The sequence below is a fragment of the Opisthorchis viverrini genome (assembly GCF_000715545.1).
Source record: "Opisthorchis viverrini unplaced genomic scaffold opera_v5_128, whole genome shotgun sequence".
NCBI lineage: Eukaryota > Metazoa > Platyhelminthes > Trematoda > Opisthorchiida > Opisthorchiidae > Opisthorchis > Opisthorchis viverrini.
The window spans coordinates 627,063-645,391 of NW_008751782.1; the positions used below are offsets into that span (position 1 = coordinate 627,063).

Sequence of the window (18,329 nt, forward strand, 5' to 3'; positions counted from 1 at the left end):
ATATATATATATATATAACCCTAGAGAGAAAAGAAGAGAAAGAATGAGCGGGCTCGGAGAGCTAGTCCTGGTCTATGTCAAGCATTATGAGGTGCCTACACATCAAACCGCTTAATCTGACAATCTAGAAAGAAACTGACAGCACGAACGCCACTGACAGCGATTAGCCACCATTTCTTGCAACGTCTCCAGCCAAGTACAGACGCGGTCACGGGGACCACATTCTGGAAGGCGTACAACACCAACAACTCCCAAAATTTTCTTGATCTCTTTCACGGCTTCCCGCCAATTCATGCGTTATCCACCTCGTGGTTTACGCCATTCTGAAGGAAGCACGGAGAACAACACTCGGTAGACGGTGCTTGGGCGTACGTATCACATGACTGAGCCATCGGAGTCAGTGATGCTGGATGTCTTCCCCAATACCTGCCGCACCATCAGATACCTGTTTTCTAATCACCTCGTTACTATTACGCGGACGCCATCCAAAACCAGTCACGCTTCTGAGGCATCGGTGAGCAAACACCTCAAGATGCCTCACATCATCTGTCCGCACCCATACAACAACACAGTCCTTACTGTAGCCTGGCACTCACGACCCTTAAGATCTAGTGAGATGCTTCTTTGACGTCACAAGTGACGCAAATTAGCAAACGTGATTCGATGCTTTGAGATTCTTGCACTGACTTCATCCGTCAGAGCTAATACAACTACCGAGGTATGTAAAGTTTTCCGCAATCTCCAGTGGTTCTCCTTGAATTTTAAGGGATATATTCGCAGATGGCACGCTCTGAAGCAGGACTTTGCATTTTGAATGGGCAAGGCGCATGCCAAAAGATGGCATGATCATGGTCAATTTATTCAACATGGCTTGTGTTTTGCTTCTGACTACTTCACGTTCACTTTCTTGATATGGTTGTGCCAGGTGTAAAGAAGTTCTAACCAGTATGGCGCTTGAGCCCGAACACCACGTCAGTGTGGCCAACCTCTTGAAGTCCTCTGAACACGTTGGTTATTGAAATGATCTATCGAAAAAGCTGGCGTAAAAATGAAGATTCTTTTCCGTAATCATCTTATTCACCTAATCCATTAAAGTTTGTGAAGGGAAAGCATAGGTCGTTTGACAGAACGATGTTTCTTGTACATAAAAAGGCTGTAAATCACTATCATGCTTGACTACAGGCATCTTGGAGGCTTCTGATTCAGCACCAGATGTTGACGAACCTCTTTTGATACGTTAGTCAAAGAAATTATGCTAGGTGTTTCAATGCGATAAGCACCCATCCGGTGGATGTTGCTTGCACTCAGTGAAACCGGATGCGAACGTGTCGTTTGGATACAATGGCGACTGCTTTGTACCCAACAATACCTAACATGGAAATGTCTCTGATTTTAAACTTGTTCAAACGCTTAGTTGGGCCAAACACCGAAAGTGCTGAACCGATTTGTGACTAGACGCACGTAAAATTTCAAACGCCCAGCTGGCATCTGGACGACGACCTCACCGAACAATCAAAGCAGCACGTTCACAAAAACGTCACTCGATCTCTCACACGTGATACGTAAGTCTATGGACGTCCGACAAGTCTGACTTGACCTCGCTGCAACGGTCGTATAACGCACATATGGTCCATATTTGCAGGGCGTTATCGCTGTCACATGCAGGTCGTCGCCAAAAACACTGTTGCGACTTCGCGGGGTTACCATGTGCCTGAATCGCGACTGTTTTGCTGATTGATCACGCACGGTAAGTGTGCATGTTCCGGATGGTGGAAAATCAACAAACGATGTCCAACTACCGATCACGCGTCGAAATGATTGCAGTGTGGTGGTCGGTTATTGCATTGCGATCAATGGTGCATCAGAAGCTTTTGCACTACACGAACTAATCGGTGTTTTTATGATGGGTGTACACGAGGAGGGTAAGGAACAGCCAGTCGTCAAAAGGGTCATCAGTAATAACGATGAATTTTCCAACATGGTTAGCTTGATGCTGGGACAGAAAGAGCAGTATACCGAAAGACGATGGTGGTGATTCAACAACAATATTTTGTAAAATTGAAAATTTAAGGCAACGTGCGTCGTAGTTCGTGGTTCCAAAAATGGTAGATGAGACTTTAGGACTTCCGGAAGAAGAACAGCTAAGTATAGGTAAACAACCCGTCTTCCAGTCGTTACAGACCACACCTTTCGGTACTTTTTCACCTACGGGTATTTACTTGGACTATTCTGTGTCTGATAGACACAGTCAAATAAATAATAGTCACTCAGCTGTAGCACCCTTTCGGTGCTTACCTGTCATAAAACTCGAAAGGAGCACAAAAGACTGCGAAGTCGCCCAAGCCTAGATAGGAGCACTCGAGATTCCGGGGTCAAGTTCCGGTCAGTAAAATTGCCCCTTAACCACTGAGCTATCTTCAGCCTGATGTACAAAGCCTGTATATTAGCACATCTTGGGTATGAGTAATCAGTGTTGTCATCTGCGTATGCTTTTGCCTCGGTGCTTAGTATTCTGGCACACTCATGACCCAGCACTCAATGCCCAGCGGGGAGAGTTCCAACTTACTTAGCCCCATGATCAGCAGCACCAAGACTACATCCATTTCAAATCAAAACATCCTGCTACTTTTTGCAAGAGGTCCCAAAAGATGTTGGGGCAAGATACCTCAGTCGTTGAGAGGGAACCCAAAGGGCCGTATAGTCTGAGTAGTATCAACCCCTCAGTGTTTTTCCATGACAATGGGGTCTCTGTCGAGTTCTCTAAGTCTTCTGAATATCGTTTTTTTAATATTGAAACACTTGGAACACTACTCTGGAAGCTCAGTCACCTCGAAAAATAATTACACATAAGTGTTGGTAATTTGCATGTGATTCTTCACAGTTCTGCCGGAAACACAGACAACCGAGGGCGTTTGGCGTCATTTCTCCCCTAGTATAAACCTTCAATAACAGGGACAGATGCGGAAAAACTCCAGGAAATATTGATTTTTTGTCGTAATCTTACGAAGTTTGGGCGAATCTGACCTGACCGCGTGTGGCGCAGTGTGAAGAACAACGAAATCAAACTAATCAGAGTGGCGCAATCGTACCAGGACGAATTCTGTTGAAAGAGCCTTTGGGTCCGTACTTCACCACAAGCCAGTTTTCGTTAGGGCAAGCTACTCTTTTTCGGTTGTACTCCGACTAGGTTCTCTGTAGATGCTTCGTTTGGTATGTGGCAACTCAGGTTCGCAACTTGAAAATGCGCTGATAGAGCTTGGTTGGGTTTCCACCCGTCCTTGTAAGTAAACACATAAGTCGCCGACATTTAGATGTTAAGCTCACCCCGTTTCTACGCTAGTCTTTTTTCGGTTTGTTACCAAGTTCTAATTTCTCTGCCCATCAGTTCACATGATATTTGCTAATGGATTCAGTGCAGCGGTGTAAAGCTAAAAACCTAGCTGATGGCCGCTGGAAATGTAGATTTTAGCATGGACGCCACGTGAGTGAACTGGCTCTCACGTGATCTACTGCGTAAAAAGATTTAAGGTATCTTTTCTAAACAAGGAACCTACTCAAGAGGCGCTGTCCACATGAGGAACCCGATCTCAATAAACTGAGTTGACTTGAGAAGAGAGGAAGTTTTGAAACAAAAATCGTGTAACTCTCAGTAAATAACGAAAACCACTCACTCCTTCGGTATGGATATGACGTTGCGTATTTTTGAGTATATAATGAGAAACTCACCTCTCTTCGAAGCTAGTACAGATGTTGAGCTTGTCGTTTACTTCATGCAAGGGCGATATACGTGTTCGGAATAGTGTTGGACGTTTAACGCAATTTCGGTTATATTTATATTTATATTTATATTTATCTCTGGCAGACCACAGTCAACTACAATAGAAATTATGTGGGTGGGCGAGACGAGTGAATAGGTTCCTAGGAGATCAAATCGCTCAAGACAGTGAACAAACCTGCCTTCTCAGGGTTGATGATATCGTTCGCCTCCAGTGATGACATTACAATCTTTCCAGCTCCATACCTAATTTGGCAGCAAATAACTAGTCTGTATTCGACTCACCACAAACATCAAAACATTATCCGTTGGCCAAGAAGAGGGAAAGTGTGTTGTCCTGCTGATGAGCATGAATACATAAAGTAAATGAGTTCCAACTGGTAAGGCCTATCAACAAGTTGATACTTATTTCTCTCAAGAGCTGTAACCACACTGATGGTTCGAATTATTTTAGACCATTTGTCTTCTTTTGATCAATTAGATGAGGGTAAGGATTGGAATATACGCCCATCCTCTAGCATGCTCAATGCGGAATTCAGTGGACGCATTACTCAGAATGTTGCTGAAAGCTTTCCGGTTTGACCTCTCTTGGGGCTTATCAGGTGGGCACAATACCCCAGTTTCCATCAGCCTGTTATCACAGTGATTAAACCAACTAAGGGTTATTTTGCTCGTAGTCATACCACTCTCGTCTGAACGGTCGTGTTCCCGTTCTGGCGTAATTATTCCCTTAGGTCCACACCAAAGGGAAGCACCAGACTCGAGTTTTGCTCTTATTAGAGCTCATCAGCAGTGCATATCCAGTGACCGTGCCGGGATTTGAACCCTGGACATCTGACGTGCGAGGCGAGCGTGTAACGACTACTCCACCGACGCACGTTGGACGCATCTGAATTATCACGTCTGAACAGGCGAACGTGTTCACACTTGAGTGATGTGAACTCGTCCTTTGAAGCCTCTTATCAGCTCCTTCATATACAGCAAGGGAGGACGTTTGAACTATTTGGCATAATACTTCGAACAATTCAGTTGACCACTTGTTGCCTCCAAACCGGAATGCCGGTCTTCAACAGAAAGGTGAACCCTCCTCAGCTTCAGAAGTGTCGCAGTATACATCTCTAATCAGAGGCCATCTTGCTCCTGAATCTGACGAGCTTCCACTGCTCCGTTCAATGTTGGCTTTCTTAGCCAGTACCTATCTAGCTTATCTGGGTCTTTCTGGGAGAGAGGCCGTTCCGGATAACTCGGGTGAGTCGATAAATGTACTTTTTTCAAGAGGGGTGCTCACAGTGAATGTGGTAACAGAGGTGTTAGTTTGACCTACCGTTGTAACAAGGCTTCTGGCATCACCGATCCTTCGGTGTCTTACGGCGGCGCGGGGATTCTTGAGCCATGAGCATCAAGTGGTATTTCGACCGGGTAGAGGATTCGTCGACCACCACTCCGTTATGCGTTAGAGCAACGCCATATGTACAGACGACCCACAATCTTGGTATTCCTTGACTTCAAGGATGCTTTCTGTCCGCAGCTACCTACTTCACCTCACTAAATCAGCGGTGATCGGAACTGTGGCAGTTACAACTACTGTATAATTATGCGGTTCTCACGTCTCAAATGCCGAACGTGATCACACTTGAGTGATGTGATTGGTGTGCCCGAACCATCGAGCGACGACCGAGTAACTGTCCTGGGTGTGACGATCGATTGACCCGCCAGTCAGGACTTTCAAGTCAGGTAGCGTGACACACGCTTGAAGCCCACTGGGCAACTTTTCGGTTGCAATTTCGGGGGTTTGCGGGATAGGAAATAGGGGTCAACTGGTAGTAAACATGTAGTGAGGACCTAGTCCAGCTGAATGACCGTCAGCAAAGTGGTGTAATGTCCAACAAAGCCAGGGCTGAATCACGCTGTCTTACTGCAGACATTTCAGCACCAGATGCAGATGAAGTTGACAAAACAATAATGATGCGAAATCCATTCAACCCATTAGGGAGATAAATCGGTTCACCCGGAAACGTATCTCACTAAACACCGTTGTTTGGAGGGAAGCTACATGACGAGAAGGACAGGCCAAAATTTAGGTGAATGAACTGAATGTATCCAAAGTGTATTTTAAACCTGAAATATTACTTTTGTTACATTCGCCTCGGGTTCGTGACTCGAGTAAAGAAACCCGAATGCCATATCTCACGCTACAGATGGGCTCCAGGTGCGACACACACTCAACAGCCCAAAAGCAACTCATAGACTGCATGCGGTTTATTAAGTTCTGTGCCAAACGTAGACTGCTCGGCTAAAACGTCTTTGGGGTCCACGCCAATTCAAATTTTCGAACAGTAACTGATGTCTGTATATTTGTAATGCACTAATCATAAGCTTGCTGCAAATTCGTCGACAGCCCACGAGCGGTTTCGCCCTTCTTGGGGCTCATCAGGTAGGCGCAGTCCCCGAGTTTCCGTCAACCTTATGTTCTACTTGAAACTGATATGGTACCTGATATTTTTTTAAAAAAAATTAGCTTCTTGGATTAGAGTAATTAACGGGGCATCCTGGCAGTCGGAGTTGTCAAGACAAAGGCCATTTTGTCGTCCCACGAAACTATCTACCAATTACTTGAGCCTGGTCAAACTATGCACAATAGAAGCTGAATGATTTTCATAGGTATTATGGACTTTGCATTCAAGCTGTTCCGACCAAGGCGGTCATTGTGGCTGGTGTACCCATTTCAGTTCTGTTCGGAGCTATTTGTTTCGTGAAACTTCGTGTGTAACGAATCACCTGGTCGCAGGTCACATAGAGTCAGTATGACTGCTTGTATCTGGGTGGGTGGGTGGTCTCCATTCGTTCAAATTATTTACCAAGAGTCATTCCTTCCAAGTGTCCCCAGCGAACAGATACAAAAGTTTCTTCTTTAAAGAACCAAGAAACAGTCAAGCCCGGTTTTTATCTCCAAGTATCTAAATGAATCAACTGATCCAATGAAGTGGGATTATGTAACCACATGAAACAGGCGGACTCAGCTCTCATGTAGAACAAGCTAAGTAATATCCAACCCAACCTGGTGATCTGTTGGGTGGACAGTTCTAACCGATAAAACTTGGTTTAATGGGGGACGAGAAGGCTCAGTGGTTAGAACACGAATTTACTGACCGGAAGGTCCGTCATTTGAGCCCGACCTCTGCCTCCCGACTTTTTCTGTCTAGACTTTGGCAACCTGGAGGTATCCCAGCCCTCGTGCTTCCTTCTGTTGGCATTGCAGTTTGACGCCGAAAGGGTGCTACAGCTGGTCTATTTCGACTTCGGTTTCATTTTCATGAGGAACACGAATTACAGGGTTACTGAAACCTCTTCGTCAGCAGCCCTTGAGCGGTATCCTCCATGAAAATATACCTTGATATCTGGATTACCGCACCAACTGAAACATGGGGTGGCCTTTGTGCAGCACATTTAGTCGAGAAATATCATAAACGAGAGATTCAGCTGAGATTCTTGTGATCCTCCCCCATGAAAACCCAAGTCATTTGCAAATGAGTACATTCGGCGAACGTTTGATTTTGTTTTCTACGGCCTCAGCACTGTTGTGTTGTGCGGTGGCCGAGCTATTGGTTGCGCCTGCGCTGAGCCTGCCAGACTACGCGATAAGGAGAAGACAGAAACTGGGGACACGGCTGTATTGCCAGGACAAAACATACAGAGAGTCTGCGTAAATGTATAGGATAACTAAATGGCCAAATATGGTCGTTCACTTGTTCGCTCAATACAGCCAATGGTGGTGCTCCGGTAGTGAACACTCTCAGGCCCACTACGCTGGTCGTCTGTTGCTAAGCCGTGTTTGGTGGGAGCCGGCGACTCACCTACTTTCCGGACGTGTCGTACCGATGGTGACCTTGGGGGTGCGTCACTCTCTGCACATGTGCTTTTTCTTCTGTCTGGGCCCGCCCTGACAGCACCCTAGTGTGTGCTTCAAGCGGTACAGGGCCCCTGAGGCAAATTATTGCGTTTTTAGTATAATCAGAATTCATCACATCATGCTTCTTAAGTAGAAATGTGCTGCAGTTACATACCTGTTGAGAATGGACAGCAGTCATCTGATGAGGCTCCATGGAGGTTCGTTCTCTCAACCTTCTGACAGCATTTGAACACTATATATATATATATATATATATATATATATATATATATNTCTCTCTAAAAATCAGCACCAAAGGATTGACGTGATGTGTCCAACTAATGACTGAACAGTGCTATATCCCGTTCAGACTAGTCAAGCTTCCGAGGAGCCATTCGTAACTGAATGCTATCAAGTTTAGTTACCAACCGGAAGGTCGTGAGTTCAAATAGGTCTACAATCCTGTGAGGTGCACATATCTGATATTTCCCAACATGGATGGGGCAGCTTTATGGTACATTTCAGTTTTTCTCCAGCAATTGTCTTAAAAGGGAACTTCAGTAGTAGAAACAACAAAAAATACCTGGTCCACACGCCGCGCTCGTTTGTAGGCAGGTAATCAGTATGAGCACTCAATGTGTTCCTCCTGACAGGAACTACCACACTCTATGTGGGTCGACTTTGGGCTTCTTAAGGCACCGTGTTAATGCGTGTCGTATGCACGAGGCTGAGGGAACTGACTACGGTTTTCAGCAGACAGCCTCATCCTTTTTCGTATTCCTACCCTTTCTGCAAACACGGTGACAAAATCTTCGGTGGAATAATATCATTATGGGTTAAGTGGAAGTTTACGTTGACACCAATAAATGACAACGTAATCTAAGCCTAAGGGATTGCTGAAGAGGACATATAATTGACGAATCAGTAAATAGCTGTTCCGCATGTACTAGGATGCAAGCTGTGGAGCAACAGGTTATCTGTAGTGGAAAGTCCAGAAGCTAGTTTCACAAACTACCAGTGTATGATGGTTGGGCTTGCATGAGACTGTTCAACTTCTGTAGCTGTGATTCTGTTGGATCCTTTAGTTGGACTAATGGCTGTTGCTCAATCTTAAGCATGCAAGGCAGGAAGCCACATATAGGTGCAGTGTAATCGGTCTTATGACAAGAAGAGCAATGTGTTTCCCTCATATCATGCAAGTTGGATACGTTAAAGGCAGGACGTGAGCCAACATCGGAAATCAATAATTACACGTTCAGTTGTCTCATTTTGGAGGGTCTTCCTCAGAAAAGGCAACCCTCAAAAGATAATAGTTTTGGCTGACCGTTTGGATATTCCACTGAACCTCAGGAGCCCAAGTTGACCACTCACAGCTCGAACCGTGGATCGGTTTTCCAGATAAATTTTAACCAAATATCTCCTACCCGTTTCCAGCTGATATCGAGAATTTGGGTTACAACCAACCTGGCCACTGTGTGTTCCTGCAGCCTGAAAAGCTTTATCGCGCAGAACAAGCAAAATTAACTGCTCAGTCCACCTTCGTGAGTTACTCTGTCCTACCTGCAGTCACAAGCGAGGAGGTGCAGATGAGGCCAGCTAGTGGCTGCACTGGTGTTCTGCTTGTTCGGATTTCGCCCAACATTACTGGATATTTTGTTACACTTAACATGAACTTCCTATTCGCCTGACTCGACTGAAGCTATGCTGTCCTGGAACTGGCTATGCGTGTTCACAATCACATTTACGGTACATCAGCATAGCACGACCAGCAGTTTGTCATCACTGAAGATCACTTCAGAGCCACCTAAGGACGGAATCATAGGAGCACTGAGACCCTCCGACAATTTATAAATCCATTTACGCGAATAACGAAACATGAGAATATTTTTCCGATGATACAGAATCACAACCGTGTGTGCGTGTTTAGGTCTGTCAGGGGGTCCATTTCAGAAAGGCTAAAACGTCGGGGGAAAACGCTAATTGAAAGGTGGACTTTGTTTGCAGTGGCAGTTGACCGACACAGCAAGATGTGTCTGCTCGTTACTAATCAGATTGCATAACTAACCAGTCATCGATCCTCAGGAAGGATTTAACAACAAAGGAGCACTGCGCTTTGTATCTGGCCGGATGTGAATCTTACGAACAGTCACATCAGTGGACGTATTCCGTTCAAGATCTATCCCATCAGTTTCCGTCGGACGAATCGCAACAAAGGAGAAAATCATCGTGTAGTCAAGACATTCGAAATGAAACGCTGTTTACATGCAAGTTTTAGTAAATATTGTACACAAGTGCTTCTATCTGCTCCAAGAATTTCAACAGGACACTGAAGGAAAGGAAAGTTGGTCAAGCAAAGCTAATGAGCTTGAGGTATTGCCCAAAGTCAGGTAAAAATATTTCCAGCTGCTTGGAAGTACAGTTTGGAACTTGCAGGCCACTTAGATAATCCTCAAAAAAATTCCGTAAGCCATTCAGATGGAATATTACACCACCAACACTAGCAAAAGCAGCCCTCCGAAAAATGCTACGGTTCTTCACTTGCTTCGCTCAACTGAACCCACATCTCAGAAGAGAATAACTCTGACTAGTTCTTCCATCGTAATCTGCTCTAATGGTTTAAACAAAACTCAGCTGAAAGGAACCCAATAGCCTGGGTGGATTGAACCAATGATACTCTTTGGTGAACCAAAATGAAGTAAATCAATATGTTACGAGGCAATGGACCTACAGCGAACAAGATCAATACCGTCCTAAATATTACGGTAGCTGGTGCGGCCAATTTTCCTTTTTTGGTGACTATGCTTTGGTATTTGCCCCAGCCACAACAGCTGTCGTTTTCTAGTCAACTTGTATCCTGAATATAAAAACGTTTTTAGCGGTCTTTTCGATTTATTAGCTGAGAAAGACCTTAGCTGTTCGTCAACTGAACCAAGCCAAATGTGTTTTTACCGAGTGACCTGAAATCATTAACAATATTAACAGTATGAGCAGCAGACAGCTTTAGATAGGATACTGTGTAAATATGGATTTATTGATTACAATGCCCTATTTGAAAGACAGCCACGAAGTCCGCTGGGCAAATGAAATCAATAGTCGCCGGGTAAGGTTAGTCTGTGTCTAGATCCGAAAAATCCAACTGAAAGGGTTGTCACTCCTACTCAGGGAATTATCGTGCAAACTGTTCGGAAAAGTTTGGCTAATTGCTGAGAGATATAATATCTAGCTTGGTCGGGTAAATTTGGGTTACATTGGTGGTGTTACTGCGTTCAAAAACCATACTACCACTCACTATGGAAAGGATTACTGGCAATTCTGTTATGGCCTTCCATACTTAACAATACACGAGTGGTAGCAGGTTCTCTGATCGTTTCCCGTGGTGGGCGTGCACTTGCCCACAGATAGTTTTTACTTGCAGGCGCTTTGGTTCGTTTATGAGTGGCCTTAAGTGGTCACATTCGCTAGGCAATTGATGTATGTCGGTTTTACATCCCAGATGTGTTTGCAGTCATTCAATCAAGTTGCTCTTGATCTGACATTTTTGCACTTACATTTCTCCAATCTGAGGATTTCATTGCCTGGGCTGTATAAAGATGCACTCTTTCTGGTAGCTGACACCGGACTATGAATGCTTTTATCAGAAGAATACAATTACATACATTGCCGAAGTTCTCGGATAGGGTGCCCGGAAAAAATTGAACAATTACTTGGTTCTGCACTGACCTTGAACGATGAAACCCGAAGTTTGTGGGGTTAAATCATAGAAGTTAGCGCATTACTCTCACTTTTAAACAAGTTTGGTTTTGCGAGAGACTCACCTGGAACCCAGCTGAATCTCTCGTGTGTGATGTTTCCAGATTTTCAAATTAGTTTGCAAATGAGTTTACTTCGCTAATTTCGTGCAATTTGGTTTCAAGTGGAACATGAGTTTGATCGAAACTCGAGGATTGCGCCTACCTGATAGCCCCAAGCTAGACGAAACCTGTCGTGGGTTGTCGAAGAGTTTTCAGAAACCTAATCAGTAGTGCATTACGAGTATAAATGAAGTGAGAAAATTTTTCAACCAGAGGTGTTAAAGGTAAATAAAGAGCGCTTTCAGAATAGAACTTTTTTAGCTTATCACCTTTAAGCAGAAGACTTTTTTGCATAACCGATGGTCCTGTTTGTTCGTCATTTGTCGCACCTGTGGTTCAACTGTTAAAATCGCCGATTGCTGTTTATCCGTTGGCTGAGTTTAGTAATTGGTTTTCACATGTTCCGTTGCCATTCTAGGAGATATCATTGATGCACTGTTCCAAGTATGTGGTTTTTTCCGGCATTTTACAAACCGTCAACATTTACCGAAGATGGTAACCTCAAAAACGAAGCAGAAAATGACGGTCAACTCCTTGACAAATGCTTCTTACTGCACCACGATTGGAAAACGGTGCCTTCTGAGAGGCTGGTTTTTCTCAGGTGTCACTTTACACTGAACATTGCTACGACTTCACTTTTTTGAAACCAGCGTCCACAGATGGAACCACACGAAACAAAAACAATTACTTATTGGTCTTTTAAAAATTTTCCCACAGTTTGTCACCCAGCTCCCAGGACAAATTTAACCTGGCTAATGTCCTCAGGTAATCTCTTCGGTGGAGCTACTTCAACCCTATCTGGCAGAGGAGTACTCAAGCATTTTATCCCCCACTTTTCACTGCGAAATCGGAACAACCAACAAAAGTTCATTTTCCACCTCGAAGAAAAATTAATGAATTTGACGAGTTAACTGAATGACGGTCATCAATATTTTTCTGTAACCTGAGTATCTGCACGTCATTTCCATCGCATTGCACGTGGGAAAACAACTACCAAGGAAACCCTCGTTTGGCAAAGCTACTGACTTTGGCTCCGAGCCGGTAAGATAAAACTTTCAAGCAATTGAATGAATAGCGCGGTGGGCCAAGGAAGTGATTTCACCCTATAGATGATTCAAACAAGCAAACCTCTGTGTATGAGACGTGTAAGTGCCCTTGACAGGTTTCGGAGATGTCCCGGCCACCCAGGCCAGCAGACCAAGCTCTTTGGTGTTTCTTCATGGCTGGATGTCTTGACCATCTACACGATTCGTCAATACGTTCGAGCATTTCTTGAAAGATACTTCAATCCTTTCACGTAAGACCCATCTAGGCTTTTCCTTATTTTAAAGCACATGATCTCTGTCTTTTTGTGACGACGAATTCGTTTTTCAATTCCAAAAGTATACGCAACAACTTGACAGTAGGTTAACTCCATAATTCAAATGGTACCTTCGGTGCATCACGTCCAAAATGCTTTATCGGAGAAACACGAATTAGTTGGTTTCTCGGTACTCTAGGCTTTAGATTAGTCGGTTTATGGTGAGTTGCTTGCATCAAAGAACACGTTCAGCCTGGAGTGTAACCGAAAAGTTCATGAAATGTGCTAATCAATATAGTCCACGGTGCTGGAATGACAACTGAATCACAGAATGGACCACGAATAAGGTGTTTACATGACGATCAGAAGTAACATATTTACACTCTATTGACATAAGATAGTTCCTCGAGTCGCGGACGAAAACCGCACATCAATTTCAAACTTATCTCGAAGCATGTTTGGAAAACTATTCTTTCATTTGCACCCTGTGTTTAGTCGCAAGCATTCGTTGCAAACTGTTCCAAACCGTTACGTTAAATTCAGCCAGATGCGGTGAAACACGGTCGAAGATGTTGGTACCACATGGTCCTTGAGTGTCACCAGAAAACATCGGCATGGGATGTCGATTCATTAAACGAATGTGTCTGTAATAAGTTTAAATCGATTAAACCCAAATTATCTTCTAAGCCTGTTCAATACAGTTCCGCACGTCTAACTTTTATAGATTTCATAGATAAAGAAACCTGCATACAATCCTTCAGCCAATCAGGATTTAAGATTTAAGATTTAACTTGTCGAACTACCTTGCTAAAAAGAACTGAATCCATGCTCATCCTGTATTGCAATTGATTGTACTGAAAGACTGGCGACCTTTGGCTAAACATATCGAGTGGCGAGAGTGGTCTAAGTTAAATTATACGTGAAAGTGTTCGCTGTGATTGCGGGGTCATATCCACTCAGTCTGGGTTTTTGTTTTTCGTAGAGTGAGCAACGTTTGGCCTAAAAAGCGGTGTTGATTTTTCCCCTTGGGACTTCCGTCGAATAAATGTATGTTTGAGGGTAGATATTCATAAAGTAGAAAAAATGGTGCCAATGTTTTAATTTTTTATGGGATAATATGTTTAGGTACTCGTCGGTGCGTGAACAGAGATGACAAGGTGCGAGATTCACCAAAAAGATGTCACTGTTTAACACTTGCAGGCAGAAACAGTTACTCAACAGCTACATAGCATCATTAGAATGACCCCGTTTGGGAAGTAAAGTTTTCACTTGAGTATTTCCGTAGAGCCACCATGAACAAATAATCATTTCAATGATGAAAAATGAGGCGTTAGTTAAGAGTTGCCCGGTGGCAAATATACTCTCTGTGGTGTTTGAAGTCAGAAGATCTGGGAACAGCTATCAGGGTGTTACTTGCGATAAGACATAATGATCACAAGCAACCACACACCAGCCCGAAGCGTTTCATAACTTGCAATTTTTTTGTGTGAGAACCAAGCTGCCAGCTGTGTACGCATTAGCAGCCTGTGTCGTGAGACTATTGCAGCCCTGACACAATCAATGTCGGCACTAAAGCGGGTTTCAGTGAGATCTGAGCTAATATTTCATCAAGTGTCTTAGTGAGCGTCTTCTGTGAGAACTGACTTTGGCCTTGTGACGGCAGTGCGCAATCTCTAGTCACCATCATTTAGATATGTCTAAATGGGTCCAGTTGGTATCGCATTCGATCCTCTCCACGCAGATTACCGCTTATAACTATTCGCTAACCATCACGTATACCACTCACAAGGTGGTAGCTAACTTGTGAGTAGTTTCCTTTATGAAAATATACTGTGATATCCCGAATATCGCACCAAATGAAACATGAGGAGGCCTTCGTGGAACGCATTCAGTAAAAGACTATCATAAACGAGAGTCTTTCGTGGAACCTCAGTTGATATGCAAATGAGTGTATTTATCTTTATTCACCAACGGTGTACATCTGATTCAGACCGATGCACGGATGGACTGTTCTCCAGGTTAAGTTTGGCTGCTTTTTATCGCAATAGGAAATCATGTAAAACAACATGTGACTGTCACATGCACATCCCACTTGATTGCACGAAGCAATAAACTTTACTCACAAGCCGATGAAATTGTGGAGCTGTGTGATCTGAAATAAAGTCCCCCCGCAACCCACGTTAGAGTGCTCGGTTAAAATACACTAGAACATGCTGGCAGAAGCATAGCGGCTCTTCACTAAAGAGATTTAAGTAAAATACTTACTTGATGACGTTAAGGGTCACTTGCCAGTGTTGGGAACCTATGCTATTGGTCCTAAATGCACACACAATTTAGTGCACACAGTACACTAAATTGGACGACGCAATCCTACGGGATTTGAACATATCCTTCCTCGTTACTGGTGCACAAGGGGCAATCTGGGACCTGGTCACGTGAACCTTGTGGCACACCAAAACACGTTCACCATTATCTTCAACAGATCGTCCCAACTCAGCTTACCGTACACTCCGGAGTCATACATCCAAACTGTGCTTAGCAGAATAAAGCGTAAGCCAAAGCACATCTACAAAACTGTATTATCCTATCCTCTGTGTGAGCCTTAGAGCTGCTTCCGAACCAGACGGATGGGCATTGAATACAATGACCCTAGATTTATCATATTAGTCAAGTCAATTCACGAAAGAGAAACTGGAACAACAAGATCCTGGATATTCAACCTCAGAGGTAGTGCTCTATCCAATAAATTGAAAGAGGGCGTGTAGCTACCCGGTCACCCACATACTTGACTGTTCATCTCACAGTCGCTCACTGGATCACGAGACTTGTTTTTTTCATACTCAAAAACCAAGTCCTATTAGGCTGACGCATCGGACATCGATTGTATCGCCTAGTCAGTGTAGCAACTACTCATGCGCTCACGCGCCCACGTACGCGCAAACGGACCGACATATAGGGAAACCGAACCAGTCGGCAAACACAGACTCGCGCGCGCAGGGAGCGCAAGCGCAGGGAGCAGGAAGAACCACTCTTCACAAGTCCACGGACAACTACGGAACACGTGTAGCAGTCGCACTGCGGAGAAAACACGTTCCCGCCGTCCGGACTTTTACCAAGGGACTCTCACAGATGATAAGTTCCTTTTTTGACTTGCTCCCATTTCGCATTGTATTTATTTTTATACGTATTGCAACCCACCACTGTCAACCTTGCTAAAAACTTCTATTATTTCATACATCTTCTGATTTGTATTATGGCCATCATCGGAAGTGCACTAATAGGCGTTATCGAAGTTATCTAGTCAACCGAGTTCAGCTCACACCATTACTCGTAGAATCGGAAACCGTGATCTTGTTCCCGGACACTGTATCTTTTAGGTATGCAAGCATATATTTCACAGCAAGATAGATTGACAACAGTCTTCACTAAGGTATCCAGGGCATCATAAAAAATTGTCTTTGACGGTGTCAGAGCTGCAGTTGGTTGGGGGCGTAAGCAGTCACCACAAGCGGACGGCGGCAAACAAACCGAACAGAGGCGACTATCAATGGGTATTTAGTCAGACAAGGATTCTTCCAGGCGGTGATTTAGAGCCATGCCAACCCTTGCACATCCCGCCGCAGCAACCTCTGGATCCCCAGATCAGCTCAATCTTTAGCTTCTTGAATTACGAACTGTTCGTGCTTCGAACCCGACCTCTGCATCTCGACTTCCCCTCTCCAGCGTTAGACAACCTGGCAGTATCCCAGCCCTCGTGTTTCCCTTGGGTGGCGTGGCAGTTTGGTACCCAAAGGGTGCTGTAGCTGAAGTGTGTGACGTCTGATATGGCATGGGTTTATTCGTATATGTGCAGTTCACGGTAGTACATGGGCTGGGATACTGCCAGGGCGCCCACACCTAGACAGGAGGACGATTAGGGTCCTCAACCAAAGCCTTTGGCTCAAAAGCCTGACCGCAAGGTAGGGGTGTTTGGCGGGAAATGTAAGTACATTTCAATTTTAACAGAACAAGTTGCCATACCTGTTCCAACCTCCAACCTGGAGGACGTATTACTGTCGTCCGCGGAATTCACATCTCCAAGGCGGAAATCAGCCTGTTGATTACTTTTGTGTTAACCCTGACTATCCAAATGATTGGGAACTACACATTTAACCCAATCCCATTGAAAGAACTCGAATGCAGTTGAATTTTTCGTGTGTAGGCCCGTAGTGACCTCAGTCGAAGCGGGATTGTTTTTTATCCTGGCCCGGATTTTTAGTCTCAAGGCTTGGTGTGGCCCGGTTACTTGGTATTATGGCCTCAGCCTAGAAAGTGGCTTTGCCATGCACTTTTTTCGAACCCACGCACGTGCTCGTGCAAACCCGGCTGTCGGACAGACGGACATCCAACCGGAACAGAGACGATCAATGAACTGAATGGCGATTGGTCAATGGTAGAACATTGGACATACCACAGGCCAAACGGACGTAGCGGAGCTCCGTTCCCATGCCGTGGAATGTATGCGCCATGCTGATTGGCTGGTTATAATTAGTGACCTAGAGCTAAATACGCGACTGCTTATCGTCGTACCCACACGCGATAAAGCGCTGGCGGACTGCTGCTCTGGCGACCCACACTATGAGTGCTGCGCCCGACTGGAAAGCCGATTTGGCAGCGAAGCGCAGGCAGCGTGAACGGGAGACTGATGTTGAACGACGGTGGCAAGATGTGATGGATAAAAACGGTGAAGGGGCACCAGAATGGCTGAAGGAGGCTGCAATGAAAAAGAAGGCCATGCAGAAACAAGATGATGGTCTGGTTCCTTGGATGCGGGAAGTGAAGCGAACCAACAAGGATCTGGCGAGAAAAATTGCAGAAGTCCATCAAGCAGAAAAGGAAGCCGCGGAAGTAACTGCTGCGCAACAGCCACCGATTACAGCTAAAGAAACTACCATACAATCGTCCTAACGACTTTGGATTAATACCTCACCCCGTCTGCCCCAAACATCAAACACGGACTAATATCAAATCCCATAGTCTTATATCTGGTGAGCAATCCATTTACTTCTCCGTTTTTTTTTGTTACTTTGAAAGCATCGCTTTTTCTACTGTGATTACCATTTTCGGAAGACGACAACTCGAACTCTGTTTACCCATATATTAAGTTTGTATTACTTTCCGATCAGCGCTGGTCATCGTCCCCCCCCCTCAAGTAAGCTATGACAACATCACTTATTTTCGTCTGATGTCTATTATTTATTTGTATATATCTAATTAAAACCTGTCGAAACATCGTTCTCCTTTCGGTGGCTCTGGATAGGGCTATCAGATCAGGGTATACCAACATCCCGATCCTTGGAAATAAAAATTTTTCTTGAACCTTACGCCCATCTGTTCTTTGTTCCGGTGTGGGTGTGTAGCCTCTTCCTTAATTCTGGAGTTTCTCATCGAACAGAATTCAAAACTTGGCACCTTAGTCGCACCGAACATTCGGTAATTGTAGCCGGGTTTGACTTACTTTCACTATTTAGCGTA

At 44.5% G+C, this 18,329-nt stretch overlaps 2 protein-coding genes across 2 annotated transcripts; one reads left to right on the forward strand and one right to left on the reverse strand.

Moving 5' to 3' along the window:
- Window positions 1-7,222: 7,222 nt before the first annotated feature.
- T265_06202 (hypothetical protein) lies at window positions 7,223-16,412 on the reverse strand (the record flags this gene model as incomplete). The annotated part of the gene is made up of 6 exons (XM_009171410.1): window positions 7,223-7,272; window positions 7,522-7,715; window positions 14,617-14,714; window positions 15,750-15,935; window positions 16,242-16,356; window positions 16,381-16,412. 6 exons carry the CDS (start codon window positions 16,410-16,412, stop codon window positions 7,223-7,225), a joined length of 675 nt encoding a protein of 224 aa, XP_009169674.1.
- A 1,020-nt stretch (window positions 16,413-17,432) lies between these two features.
- Window positions 17,433-17,762, forward strand: T265_06203 (hypothetical protein; the record flags this gene model as incomplete). Its single annotated transcript, XM_009171411.1, has 1 exon — window positions 17,433-17,762. The coding sequence occupies one exon, from the start codon at window positions 17,433-17,435 to the stop codon at window positions 17,760-17,762; it is 330 nt and encodes a 109-aa protein (XP_009169675.1).
- Between the last annotated feature and the right edge of the window lie 567 nt (window positions 17,763-18,329).